Raw genomic sequence first — 13,156 nt, forward strand, 5'->3', positions numbered from 1 at the left:
CCATCAATATCTGGAGCGTCATTTTGCAGCAGGGGAATAGCCCAGGACTCTGTGCCCCTCCAGCACCCATCCAAGGAACAGCCACCCTCTCTCCACCCCCAGAAGCAGAGATCATGATGCTTGTGCCTCTGGTGATTTGTGAGGTTGTTTTAATGCCGAGGAGCCCACCAGGACTTGTCTCTTGCTAAATAGGCATATTAAGGGACATTGCAGCAGGGGTTATAGAGTAATAATTTGTTCTAATGAGCTGGTGTCACGTTCTCCCTGGCTGAGCTGTGCCCGAGCAGGAGCTGTGGTAAGAAGGGGCTGCGCTCACTGACCTGTCAGCCCAGGTTAATGAAGTACTGCTCCACTTGGGGGTCAGAGAGCAGGAGTTCAGCCAGTCAGCAGCGGCTCGGGGGGCCAGAGGGGAAGGATGGGGCTCTTCCCTGAGCTGAATGCCCTGGGGAAGGCCTGTGCCATGCTGGACAGAGCAGCAGGATGTACGCTATGGCACTGGGATCTCCGTGCTGTGATGGTGGCTTGAGTGCCACAGCCTCCTCATTAAACCATCTGCAGGCAGGGATGAAACCACTGCAGCTGGGCACTGGCTGAGGCTTATCCTCTGGCCTTGCAGGAGAGCCCAGGTTGACACACGTGGAAGGAGGCTGGAAAAGTGAGAGCACTTACGTTACAGATGCTTACAGGCACGAGGGAATAGGTGCAGGGAAGTGGCCAGTGGTGATGACCAGTGTCTACCTAGGAAGTCTGCAGAGAGATGGTGCTCATCCTTATCTTTGTGCACAGTGTTATGAACAGCCTGAAGTTCTCTTTGTCCTTCCTGTTCCCTCTTTCTCCTCCCTTTATGCTCCCCCACGGCTTGCTGAGATCCTTTGCCTTGCAAATCTAATCAGTTTCTTCCATGCCTTCTGAGTACCTGGGCAGGAAGGACACCGGAACTTTTGCCAGTCCCCCAGCGACCACCCTTAGGGAGCAGGTTGGTGGCAGGACAGCCTGGGCAGCTGTAGTTTGAGCAGGACTCCACATTCTGCAGGAGACAGCAGGAGAAGCCATGAACAGGGAGTCCTGGCCCAGCTGCTGCCTTGGGGACCCATGGCCTGCCTTGTATCTGTGAATGACACTACCCCATCCATGCTAGAGGAGGATGGTGCCCTTGGCCACACCAGCACCCTGAGGTCTACAGCACAAGTCCTGTATACTGTCTTCCTCCTTCTCCTCCTCCCACTCTTTGCTCCCCCCCTGCTTCTCTTTGCTTTTCCCTGTCTCCATCTTTCTCTCCCTTTCATCTACTCAAAAGGCTTTACTCTACTTCCTTGTCACCCTAATTGATTGCATTAACCTTTCAGCGTATTGGATTTCCCCAGCACCGTGCAGAGAGCACTGTGCAATATGCTTATAATCCGGGCTGTAATGGACAGGGAGCAGTCAACGAGCCCCTGCTCCAACAGGTTCTGCTGACAACTTCTTCTCAGGGAGGGGGAGAGGAGTGAACCGGTGGGACCTGGGGCATGGCTGTCCTGCAGCCCATGCAGATCCAGCCTCAGTGCTCCCCCCTGAGCAGGCTTGTGTTAGCTGGTGAGAGTGGAGTCCTTGGAAAAGGATCCAGCTTGGGAAGCAGGGAGAAGATGTTATATTTGACCTACTTGTAATTTTTCCTAGTGTTTGAGCACAATTCTTCCTTATCTGCTTGGTCTACAGTTTTCTTCCATCTGTTCAATACTAAATTAATGTACACTTTACATTTAGGCACTTGTTGCTAGTTGCAGGATGAGAAGACAGTATCATGGAATCTTCCTGTTTTCACATCATGCTTGCCTCTGCCTTTTCCTTTAGGATGAGGATACAAGGGAGATGGACATTTTTCCTCAGATTTCAAAGAAAAACATAGGAATATTGTGTTGATGAGAAAGACAGCATCAGGGTGCAGAGAGATCAGGAGACAGAAGCCCTCAGTTATATCTCAGGCTTGGCCTTGGATAAATCCTCTCACACCTTATTTTCACCCAGGATGTCGGAGGTGTTCTTTCAGTGCTGCAGTCTGCAGGAGGGTTGGGGAAGATGCGGGGCAGTTACTGCTGCTCACTGAGCAAGGGATGAGAAAGTGGCTGCAGACAGGCAGTGAAGCTACATGGCCAAGTGTAACTACTCACACTGCCTGCGAGGCAGGAAATAAACCCACAAGGTCAGTGGCAGGAGCATGTGAAGCTGTGAAAGGCCTGGCAGACTGCTGGTGGCCAGGGCAGAGCCAAGAGATGCTTTGGCATCCTTTCTTTTAAAGGACTGGAGTGATGGATCTGCCATAGTCTCCTGGCCGTGGTGCCCCCTTTAAAGCCTCCTCGCCATAACCTCAGTTCAGCACAATGCTTTGAGCACTGGGTTGAGTTTTCCTTAAGCCAAAATTATTTAAGCAAATATTTAGGAGTTTCATTTGACATGGACCATAGGATGAGACGTAGACTCTTGTGAGACCCTTTTGTAGGTCTCCTTTTCAAACAGCATTTAGCACAAGATGGTTCTTCATTTATGGTTACAGCTCACAGTGTAAAAAACAGCAATAGTGGAAGGGTTGCTGGTAACTTCATAGATCTTTAGTTCAAGTTACTTCATCTTGTTAAAAGCAGTTACTCTGTCTCTTCAGAAGGTGCCTACTCTCCCCAGGGGATGGCCTTTAGAAACTTTGCAAGTACCTGAGCACACCAGGAGGAGGGGACAGGGCTGTACCGTGCAACCTAAAGGTAAATCCCCAGTTTTTCCAGGAAGGAACATGAAATGACAGGAGTCAGAGGGAGGAAAAACTTTATTCCAGGTGATCATTCCAAAAAGTGGAAGGCTCCTTACAAGCCAGGAGGTAGTTAGGGAAGGGACTTTATTTTTAGGTTAAATAGAGAAGAACTAGGAGCAGGAAGCAAAGGATGAGAAATTTAAAAGAAGCTAGAAAAAAAGCGTGAGGGAGAGCAGCACCTCCTAAATGGAAGGGTAAACAGGCACTCCGAGGCATTAACTTAATTGATTGTTCTGCAACAGGCTGAACGCTGTGTTACTCTGTCACCGTGGCAACAACCCAAAAAAATTGTCAGCCTGTTTGGATGAAGTGAAGCGAAACGTTCTCTAATTTGCGGTGATCCGGGTGTTTGTTTTCCTTCCAAAGGGGCGGGGGGCTCTATTGATCTATTGTTTGCACAGAGTTTTTTTTTCATGGTGATATGGGGAAAGCAGGAGCCGGGGCAGGTGAGGCAGCAGGGGTGTCTCTGCTGTCTTTCCACAAATCTGCCAGGCCATGTGAAGCCAGCAGAGGCTCCAGTGGTAGGAACCATCCCAAAGAAGCTGGAGGACAGGGGAAAGTGTTTGCGTGTGAAGAACTTGTGCCAAAAGCATTTGGCTGTGATAAACTTGTGCCAGGGCTACTGCTTTGGTCCATCCTGTTCTCATCCCTTTGGGCCCTTGCAGTTCACAGAATCATAGAATCACAGAATGATGGAATATCCTGAGTTGGAAGGGATCCACATGGGATCATCAAATCCAGCTCCTGGCTCTGCCCAGGACAACCCCAAAAGTCACACCAGTTCCGTCTGTATTGCAGTCTCTGGTGTTAGGTGGAGTCAGCAACAACTGCCTCAGGGACAAGAGCAGCTCTGTCCCCCTACCAGCACCCTTTCTAGGTCCATGCTATTCTATTCCATGTTACGTGTGCAGACCTGTGTCTATGCTTGTGAGAACATATCATTACACACTTGGGGGAGATACAGGAATCGTGTTTATCCTTATCCCACATCTGTGGGGACATAACAAAGTCCCTGCTTTGAGCTCTTTGTTACAGCAGAGATGAAATCCCTGGGCCAAAGGAGGAGGGATTTTGTCTCCTGGGATATGGGGTCAATCTGCTCCAAGAGGCTGTGTGGGACGGGAGATGGGGATGGGCACAGTGGGATGGGTGACTTGCTGCAGGCACAGCTTGGGGCAGAGCCAGGGGAGCCACACAGATGGGAAGAGGTATCATCAGTTGTGCAGCGACTTGTGCACCTTGTCAGCAGCGTCTGGCCCTGCACAGCCCTGGGGGCCAAGGAGGAGCTCCTGGGGATGCCACTCGCTGTCAGCACATGCTTGGTTTCAGAGTGAAATGGCGCTGCAGCACTTGCTTCACCTGGGGATTGTTCAGGCAGAGCGGGAAAGCGCAGGGGACTAGGGAGCAAGCCCACATGGCCAGGGGTGAGCAGCAAGGCCTTGTGCCAGAGATAACGATGCCAGGAGACAGAGGCTGTGGCAGGGGAGGAGAAAGCTGGCAAAAAGGTGCCTTACAGGTCTGCAGTAGGGGGAACAGGCAGCAATGGCCCAGAGCCAGTGGGAGGGTGAGTGGCAGAGGTGGCTCTGGGCCAGCAAAGGAGAGTAGAGTTTCCTCATGATGGGGGATCAGTAGGAGGGACAGGCTTGACCTTCCTTGTGCTTGGCCCTGCAGGGAGGTTTCATCCTCAAGTTTGGGGTTTTCTGCACTCTTGCGGCATTTGGACACCCTGGGGGCAATCCCATGTTACCCATACAGGCTGATCATCCTCGTTACTCCTTGGCAGTGCCCCAGCCTTTGCACAGCTAGTCCAGCTGCTGCACAAGGGCACAAGATTTCAGGGAGAGCTGTAGAGTATGTTGGTGTCAACTGCTGGAGAGTGTTGCTTTGTGGGGTATGCAGGGGCAAAACCCCACAGTATATTCCTGCGCTCTTCTTGCCTCCCTCCCTGCTCCTTTCTCTGTTGTCTTAGGGAGTTTTCCTCCTCTGTACTGGTTTTGCTTTATCACCTTTTCCCCCTTCTCTCTCTCTTCCCCTGTCCTCTATTTCATTCTTTCCATCCAGTTTTTACCTCTTCTGCTCTGTTCCTCTCTTTCACAGTGTAGATGTGGGTTGGGGATAAGTGACTGTGGCTGGTGGGTGAACAGTGTTCTGAGGCACCGTGTCCTGCTAGGGCACCTGCCCCCATGCTCCTGGTGCGTGTGTGTGGGTGGGGTACCATGGGCATGGGAGAGAGGAGTGCTGCATGTTTCCTGGGAGAAAGCTGAGCTGCCAGTGAAAGTTTGGTGGTTATCAATGTCAGGAGAAGCTAAATAACCCTGTAACTGGTATGAAGGTGAATTCACGGTCTAGTGAGCACTGAAAATAGGAAAGGGCTCTGAGACAGGCAGAGTGTGGAGAGCAGAATACAGCTCGCCCATGGCTCAGGGAGTGGTGTGTTGCTGGAGCAGTGCGAGGACATGTGCTGATGTCATCCAGATCATCAGCCATGGCAAACCGCCTTCTGGGGGACTGGGCAGGACGGGGAGGGTGCTCAGGACTGCAAGTTTGGAGACAAATGAGACGTGTACACATTGACATGGCAAGAACACCCTCAGAGAATGTCTGTGGGCAGCCACATCTGACTGCACAGCCCTGTATACATATGTGGGCAAGTGCCACTGTGTGTACACACGGTGCCACAAGGCCATGCATGTCCATGTGCACAGACGTGCAGACAGCCGTACCCACGCAGGCAGGTACACATCTCTGCGTGTTGTCCTGTGCGGAGGCGCTTCCACAGCTCCGTAAACGTGGGGTCACAGGTGCACCCAAGCTGCCAGTGCAGTGCTCTGCCACCTGTGTCAGCTCACAGTCACGCCAAACTCCTTTTTGCTGTAACTACACTCCAGTCAAGCAGCACAGACGGATTTATCCCAGCATATCTTGGATGTCTGTGCAGTTGCCTGCTGTGAGCAGGAGAAGACTTGCGGGAAATCTATTTTCCTTCCAGCTGGGAGAGGCTGATGCCTTGGAGAACCAGAAGATATGCAGAGAGGAAACCCCCTTCAGCTCTTCACCTGGAGCTGGTAATCTCCTTGCACCAAATCCCTGGAACAGGGGAATTGCATTTTAAGCTCAGCCAGTGGTGATTTAGTGTTAGACATTTGCAAAAGAAACTTTGATTAATTCGTAGTAAAATCAAGTAGCACTTGGGTGCCAGCACCACATTCCAGGGTGAGACAGCGACCAAGGTGCGCGCTGGGCAGGCTGCCAGGTGCCTGAGCAATCCCCGCGGAGGTGGCAGCGCCATCCAACCCACAGCCTCTCCCTGCTTGGGCTTCTTAATTATTAATTTATTTTTCTCCCTTCCTTGGCAAAAAAATACTATTTGGTAACGACCTCAAATTGCAAAATGCTGATGATTTGGAGAATGTGTCACAGAAGCTCCAGGGTGATAAAGGGGAGACCAATCCCAGCCAACAATCCGGCTCAGCCAGTTTGCCTATTTATTAAAGAAAAAGCCCAGATCATTAACTTTTTTGTTGTTGTTCTGTTTGCGGGCAACTCCCTGCTGGCAACTTTCGGGTGCCCAGTAAATTAAACCAAGTATCGGCCTGGTTCAGGGCAACCTGAGCTTCTATTTAGAGCTGTGAGAAAACTGGCTTCGTTTATGTTAGCACGTGAATAAACCCTTTAGGGTACCACGCAAACGTGCTCTCTGGCATAAAAGCAGCGTTGGAAAATCCTTACTCTTGCTGCCTCGTGGAGGGTCAGGTATTGTAACTGGAGAGCTGAGCTTCCGTTCTCCTCCCACTACTTGTTCACACAGTTAATTGCCCCTCGACACCTCGCTGTGCCATGCTGGTCCCCAGAGAAGCAGGGCTGGAAGAGAGCATCTGTAGGCACAGGCTTTGTTGGTTTCCCCATTTGCCTGCTTGGTTTAGTTGTTGAATAAAGAACAGTTTAGGGATGGGCTTGCCTGCCTGGTGTCTCTGTGAACTCTGAGAGTCCCCTGTGCTATCAGGGAAGGGTGATTACGTCCCCCTCCTCTGGAACATCCCACGTGTTTGCTGAAGTAGTGCTTCAAGCTAAATCAGTTTGCTGAGGGCTCCAGCTTCCCTTAATTCAGTGTCAGGACCGGGCTTGCATGGCCATTATTCAAGAAGTTTTATCAGAAGCACAAAGCTAGCATCTGCCCTCCTGCTTCCCTCTGGGCATCACCAGCTCTCCTGCCCTGCCTTTGGCACACAGAGACTCAAGGGACTGCCTCACCGAGCCCATCTGCAGGCAAAACTCGTTCCAGCTCCTAGAGAGTCTCGGCTGTTTTACTAGCTGCGGGAGCACGGTGGCTTGTCACTAGTGCCTGGCACAGCAGCTCAGAAAACCTGCCGCAGCTGAGGAGCTCGTGAGGGAAAAGGGAGCAAAGACACTACTCAGATTGCTAGCCTCTCCCCTCTTCCAAGCCAGCTTGCTGAGCTAGGGCTGGACTTTAGGTTTTAATCTCAGCTGATATCCACACACTTTCTCTCAGAGGTAGCCACCTTCCTCCCTAGGCCTGGCTCATGTCCCGCCACACTCATTTCTCTGGTGAAGCTTGCCCAGACCCGTGTTCACGTGGGTGATGATGGGAGGAGAAGGGTATTTTTCAAGGTTTCTGCTGGGTTTTTTTCTTCTGAAATATAAGGATGTGCAATTTTTTTAGTTTCAATTTAGCATTGGAGAATTTTATAATTTAGTAATTAAAATCTCTGATAGGCTTTAGAAATTGCAGCTAATTGAATTTAATGGGAAGATGATTTTCAATTTTATTTGATTACCCGGACCCCTGGCATTGGTATTTATGGGAAAAAAATGGGAAATGTGCTGTGTGGGCTAAGATGGCATAATTGAATTAGGGCTAATCGGATTTCTTCGTCATGAATTTCACTATAATTTTCCTATAATTTTCCATTAGATATCTAGTTTACAAATATTCACAAAGAAATGAAGCTCTTTCGGAATGGAGATTGCTGGCTAACAGGATTACAGGGACGATAGCTCGGCACTGCCAGCCCGGGCTCCTTCAGTAATGCAATCGCTGCGTCTGCCTCACACTTACCGCCCGCCGCTGCTGCCCGCACCCTCCGGCCCTCTGCCAGGGGCTCCCGGGGGCCGCGGCCGCGCTTCCGCCGGGGCTGTGCAGCCTCTGCACGGCGCTGCCCAGATGCCACCGGCGGCACACGGGCTCTGGTGCCCGAGCACCGGGGGCCTCCCGCCGGCGCTGCGCGTGCACCCGCGGCAGTGGCGCGTCCCCGCCTCGCTCAGAGCCACTCGCATGCGATGCTGGCACATCGCCTGTGTCAGCAGCGTGGAAGCTCGGGCAGCCCCGTTGCACAAGCAGGGCCAGCCCACGCGGGTACACGCGCACCGCATCTCGGGCAGCTCTCCCCACCAGCTTGTGTACAAGGGGACGCTTTGCCTTCCCTCCCTGTGCTGTGGTGAGGATCCTGCTGTCACATTCCGGAGGAGGAAGAGCAGTCAGTCCTCACTGTGTGCAGTCCTGGGTCTGCTGCCCATTTCTTACCTCCTCCATCATCTCCCCTCATTGTCACTTCCAATGAATGAGTGACTGCTCCACGGGGGACACTCCCTGACAGTGCTCTGTAGCTGCCTCAGTGCCCCACTTCTGCCTGTGATGGGGCAGGTAGAGCAGAGCAGACAGTGTGCCAGGTTCCCTCTGCCTTCCCTCCTTTCTCCTCTTGCCCCTGCCCAAGCCACACCAAATCCAGAGTGAATTTATGTAGACCAGCCCTACTCCGCAGCGTCAGTCCTGTAAAATCCAGCCTGTCTCTTGACCTGCCCCATCTCTGTTACTTGCTCAGCTGCATGTTGGGAGCCTTTACCAATGTGCCCGGCCCATGTCAGGACAGAGTTGCTGGGGGAGCACATCATTGCCCTGTAGAGTAAGTAGGGTAGCAACTCCTCGCTACCCAGTGCCCCTTGATGTCTCCGTGGCATCAGGCCTTCCACATGTGTCCAGAGCAGGATAGTCTCTGCTAAAACATCCATGACAATCCAGCCCTGTACTGGGTGCCCAGGTGGGCACACCAGTGTGCTGCAGGACCATGCACAGGGCTTCCCACATCTGTGCATTTACACGTGACTCTGTGTGTGTGCACATGGCATGTGCTCACGTTTTCGTTTGCATCCAAGTGTGTCTCTGCAGGAACGCAGACTGGCTTGCACATCCTCTAGACAGAAGTCACCGTTTCGTTTTGCGCTTGCCCCGTGCTCTGTAGGAATAGGTCTTGCCCAGACTGGGACCCGTCCTTGGGCAGCAGTTTCCCATCCCAGCTGCCTGCCTTGCCAAGCCTGGGCTCAGGGGCTTTGTGGGGTTCAGGGTGGTATTTGCTGGTTTTGCAGGCAAAGCACCTGCTTGTGAGTGCCAGGTACCTTCCCTGTTGGACCTGATGCCTGGGTACGACTATGCCCTTACCTCCTCACCCCAAAATCCCCAGGCTGCACTTTTAATTGCTGCAGTAAATTGTAACTAATTGTTAGTGCATTCAAACCCCTGCCACTCCTTCCCCCCAAGTCTTCCTGGGCCCCTGTGGAGCACATGCCGTGTACCTTCAGTGCTGTATGGCCCGTTCCCAGTACAGTCATTCACTCTGGGCAGTGGTCAAGAGGTGAGCAGCACTGGCTTCCAGCAGATGCTGGAAGCTGTGGAGTGCCCGGAAAAGCAGTAGCCACATGGTGGGGAGCTGGTGTCAAACAGTTTGAGTAAGGCCAAGGACCAGTAAATGGCAGAAGAACTCCCAGCAGAGCCCTCCCCAGCACGCTGAGACTTAGCACAGCTGCTTTGGCAGTGGCTTCTGGGAGCCATGTGCCAATAATGTGCTTGAAACTGAATTGAGAAGGAAGGAGGGAAAGAGAAGGAAAGGGAAAGAAAGCATGGATTGTCTGCTCCTGCCGCCCAGGCCCCGAGGCCTTTGGGCACCTCCCTTGACGAAACAGAAATCAAACAAAATTACAGAAATAGGGCAAGAGCATTTGCCTAATAGACTCCCCAAGCAGGAGCAGGAGGAGGGGCACAGCACTGCCAGATCTCCAACCTGCAATCTGAGAGCCAGCACCCTGATCCCACATGAATCCAGAGCACAGTCCCAGGCCCCCAGGCCAGCTCCAGCTAAGGAGGGAGAAACTGCCAAGAAAATGGGCTAAGCATAAAAAACAAAGGTAGAAGAGACACAAAAAGGGGGATGTCCCACATCTCAGTGTGACTCACCCTCTGCTCAGCCCTGGCACACTGTCTGTGGGGAAAGCATTAAACTGTAATAATAATAAATTAATCATCCTTCCCCCTCCCATTGCACTTTTCATCTGAGGAGCTCTGAGCACCTGGCAAACATTAATTACCCAGAGCTTCTGATGCCCCTGGGAGGGTGGAAAGGGACACAGACAGATCTCTTCACCTGCCACAGAAGGGCAGACGTGGCTGGAGCGGATGGGGCAGCTCTCACCACGGCACAGAAGCACAGTTCAGAGCAGGGTGAGGGGTGCTGCCTTCCCTCGAGTGCTCCTGGAGAGCAGGGGGTCCGGGAGCCTCTTCATACCAGGGAACGGTCAGAGGCAGCTTTTCCTCAGAGTGGATCCATACCCTGGAAGGATAGGGGAAGGAAGGGAGATGCTACCCTCATGGGGGCACAGGAGCAGAAAGCTTCAGAGCCCTTGAGAGAGGAAAGAACCAACTTTCCTTGGGTAAGAGGCAAAGGAGGGAGTATGGGGAAATAAAAACCTGATCCTGTGACAGGAGATCGCTGAGATAGAAAATCAGGCCTTGCCATTGCGTCAGCTGCAGGGTGTGGATTTCACCTGAAAAAACACCTTGGCAAGTTGTTCCTGCAAGGAGGAGTGGGAGGGACAGTGGGAAGTCTGTGGAGGGGATCCTCCAGGTGTGTTTAGGTTGTGTGTGTGGGTTCATGTGTGTCATGGTGTATGGATAAGTGTGTATTTGAATGCCAGTGAGCACAGAGTATCATTTTCTTTGTGGAGAGCATATGCATGTTGTGTGTGCATGCTGGGATGGGAGGGGTGAGGAACATTTGTATACTGATGTGTGAACGTGCTCAGCTTGGTGCACGTAGGAGAACAGGTATGTTTAGAGGGGCTGTGTATGTGTAGTGACATATCTGTGTGAGAAAGTGTGTTCCCCTTGGTGAGGAGTTGGAGATACAGCTGGGGCCCACTCTCTCAGGGAACAGTAGTGGTGAGCAGAACTCCCACTCCTTAAATATTAGGTTCACAGGAGAAGCAAAAATGAAGAAATCTGATGTAAAGTGCAGTGAACTTACAGGACCTGTCAGCAAACTCAAACGTAGAAGGAAGCATTGAGTCCAAACTGAGCTATTACAGAGCCTGCACAAGCAATCCTGTGCTGTCCATTACTTTGCAGGGTGGGATATTCCCTGGCAGGTGCTGTAGTGCCTGACTCAGGCGTAGGGACCAGGGCAGGCTCTGCTGAGGATTGTGGGTGATGTTGGCTGGGCTGGTGCCTTCGTTGGGGCCCAGTGAAGTGCAGACAGGCAGGATTTTAAAGGCAGCACCAGATGACAGTGCTGATCGGAGCTTGTGGAGTGGCTAGAAACCAGAGTGGAGGAGTTGGGGCGAGGCTGATAAAAGTTCTTCCCCGTGTCTCTTAAAGCAGGAGCTTGACTGCACCAGGTGGGAAGGTGAGGCCTGTACAGGGCTCTGTTCAGGAGTGCTGCTTGTCTGGGCAGCCCCCAGGCAGGGCACACTTGCCTCCTGCCTGACACTGCTGTCCCCACGTGCTTCCTGGCCTGGAAGGTCCCTGGGTGGCTCCGTTTCACTAGACTTTGTTTAGATTTTTTTTCTGAGAGAAGCCAGAATATTTGTGGTTTCCACAAATGACTCCCCTCTCCTCTTCCCTCTCCCTGCCCTCTGGCCTGCTTCGCTGCCTGTGCATTTTTGCCCATGGAAAAGCAGCACTGCTGAGGTGACGAGCTGCAGTTCGTGTTGCGTCTCTGGGCTCAGGACACTATCTGGGTGCAGCACATCCTGGTGCATGGAGCCAAACACACCTGAGCACCTTCCAGCCCTGTGACTAACCTGTCTGGCCACTTCTGGCGAGTCACTTCCCTCAGTAGTGCCTCAGTTTCCCCATCCCTAGTGGGGTAATGATGCTGGCCTCCTTTGGGAAGCACATTAAGTTCTGCTTATAAAAAGGATTTAAGCGCTGGTAAGTCCATGGGCAGCTCCATGTGAGCCCCGATGAGGAGCCCTGCTCTGCCGAAATCCTGGAGCCAAACGTGGTGTGTTCGCCAAAACAGCCTACAACCTGCTCAAAATACCTATTTAATCAGGTAAATCATCTGCTCGTTTGTTTTAAAGAAAGAGGCTTATATCTGTGTTTACCCAACACGCCTCTCAGAACCTCCCTCGCATTCTTTGCTACTTAGAAAAATAAAGCCACAAAAAATGAGGAAATTCACTGCAAAAGGGCCCCCTTCCCCCCGCCTCCCGTGGGCCCGGCGTTCAGGGGTAGAACGGCGTAGAGGGTAGAAGGCCATTGGGCAAGAGGCGTCCAGGGTTGTGACACCCGCAGGTGGCGGCCACCAGTGCCCCGAGAGCTCCAGTCCTCCTCGGTGCGCGCTCCGCACCGGATGGCCCAGCCCGGACCCGCGTCGGACGGCGGTGCCGGGACAACCCACCGTGCCCCTGCCCGCGGGTCCTGCTGTGCCCGTTACCCGGGGCACCGGTGCAGCTCGTCCGGCCCCGTACAGCCCCCTCCATCCCCTCGCGGTTTGCTCCGCGCCGGCGGCTCCGTTCCTGCCGCTCCGGGACTTCCGCGGCCACGCGTGGGTGCCGCGCTCCCCGCCGGAGGAGCCAGCGCCGCGGCGGCGGGGCGGGTGGCGGCGACGGCCGGCAGCGATGGCAGCGGGGCACCGGGGCCAGGCTGGTCCCGGCGGGCGGCCCTGCGTGCGGGGCAGCCCCGCGCTCCTTCCCCGCCGTGCCGGGACCACCGCGGGGTGCGCGGAGGCCGCGCTCCGGGTCCGCCCAAGGTAACCCCGCCGCCGCTGCTCGCTGCCCCCCTACCCGACCCGACCCGACCCGGCCCGGCCCCGCACCTGCCCCCGGCGGCGGGCCCGGCGAGGGGGCGGGTCCGCCGGCCGCCAGTCACCGCCCCCCGCGGCGGCGCGCCCGCCCCCGGCCCCGCTGCCAAAGTGACTCGGGGAGGACCGGCACGGCAATGACATCAGTGCTTTAAACAACTTGTTATTCGGGAGCAATCAGCTGCAATTAGGTATTAATTAAGTATTATGAAAGTTGATTATTTAAGTGAATTCGGCTTTCGTCTCTCCGACTATGGTAAGTACAGCACAATTGTCCTTTTGC

The 13,156-nt window shown here is 53.5% G+C and overlaps 1 protein-coding gene across 10 annotated transcripts in view; it reads left to right on the forward strand.

Moving 5' to 3' along the window:
* CASZ1 (castor zinc finger 1) overlaps positions 1-13,156 on the forward strand; it is a 195,236-nt gene that overhangs the window by 95,913 nt on the left and 86,167 nt on the right. For 2 of the 10 annotated variants that reach the window (XM_082295822.1, XM_082295823.1), the window contains exon 1: positions 13,018-13,129. The exons of 7 other annotated variants lie outside the window; for them this stretch is intronic. In XM_082295822.1, coding sequence (XP_082151948.1) covers positions 13,081-13,129 — 49 coding nt within the window. In that variant the 5' untranslated portion in view covers positions 13,018-13,080. Of the gene's footprint in view, positions 1-13,010; positions 13,130-13,156 lie in introns of those variants that run through there. One more of the 10 variants, XM_082295828.1, reaches the window with a different exon arrangement.

This window comes from Coloeus monedula, assembly GCF_965178545.1.
Source record: "Coloeus monedula genome assembly, chromosome: 22".
In the NCBI taxonomy this organism is placed as follows: domain Eukaryota; kingdom Metazoa; phylum Chordata; class Aves; order Passeriformes; family Corvidae; genus Coloeus; species Coloeus monedula.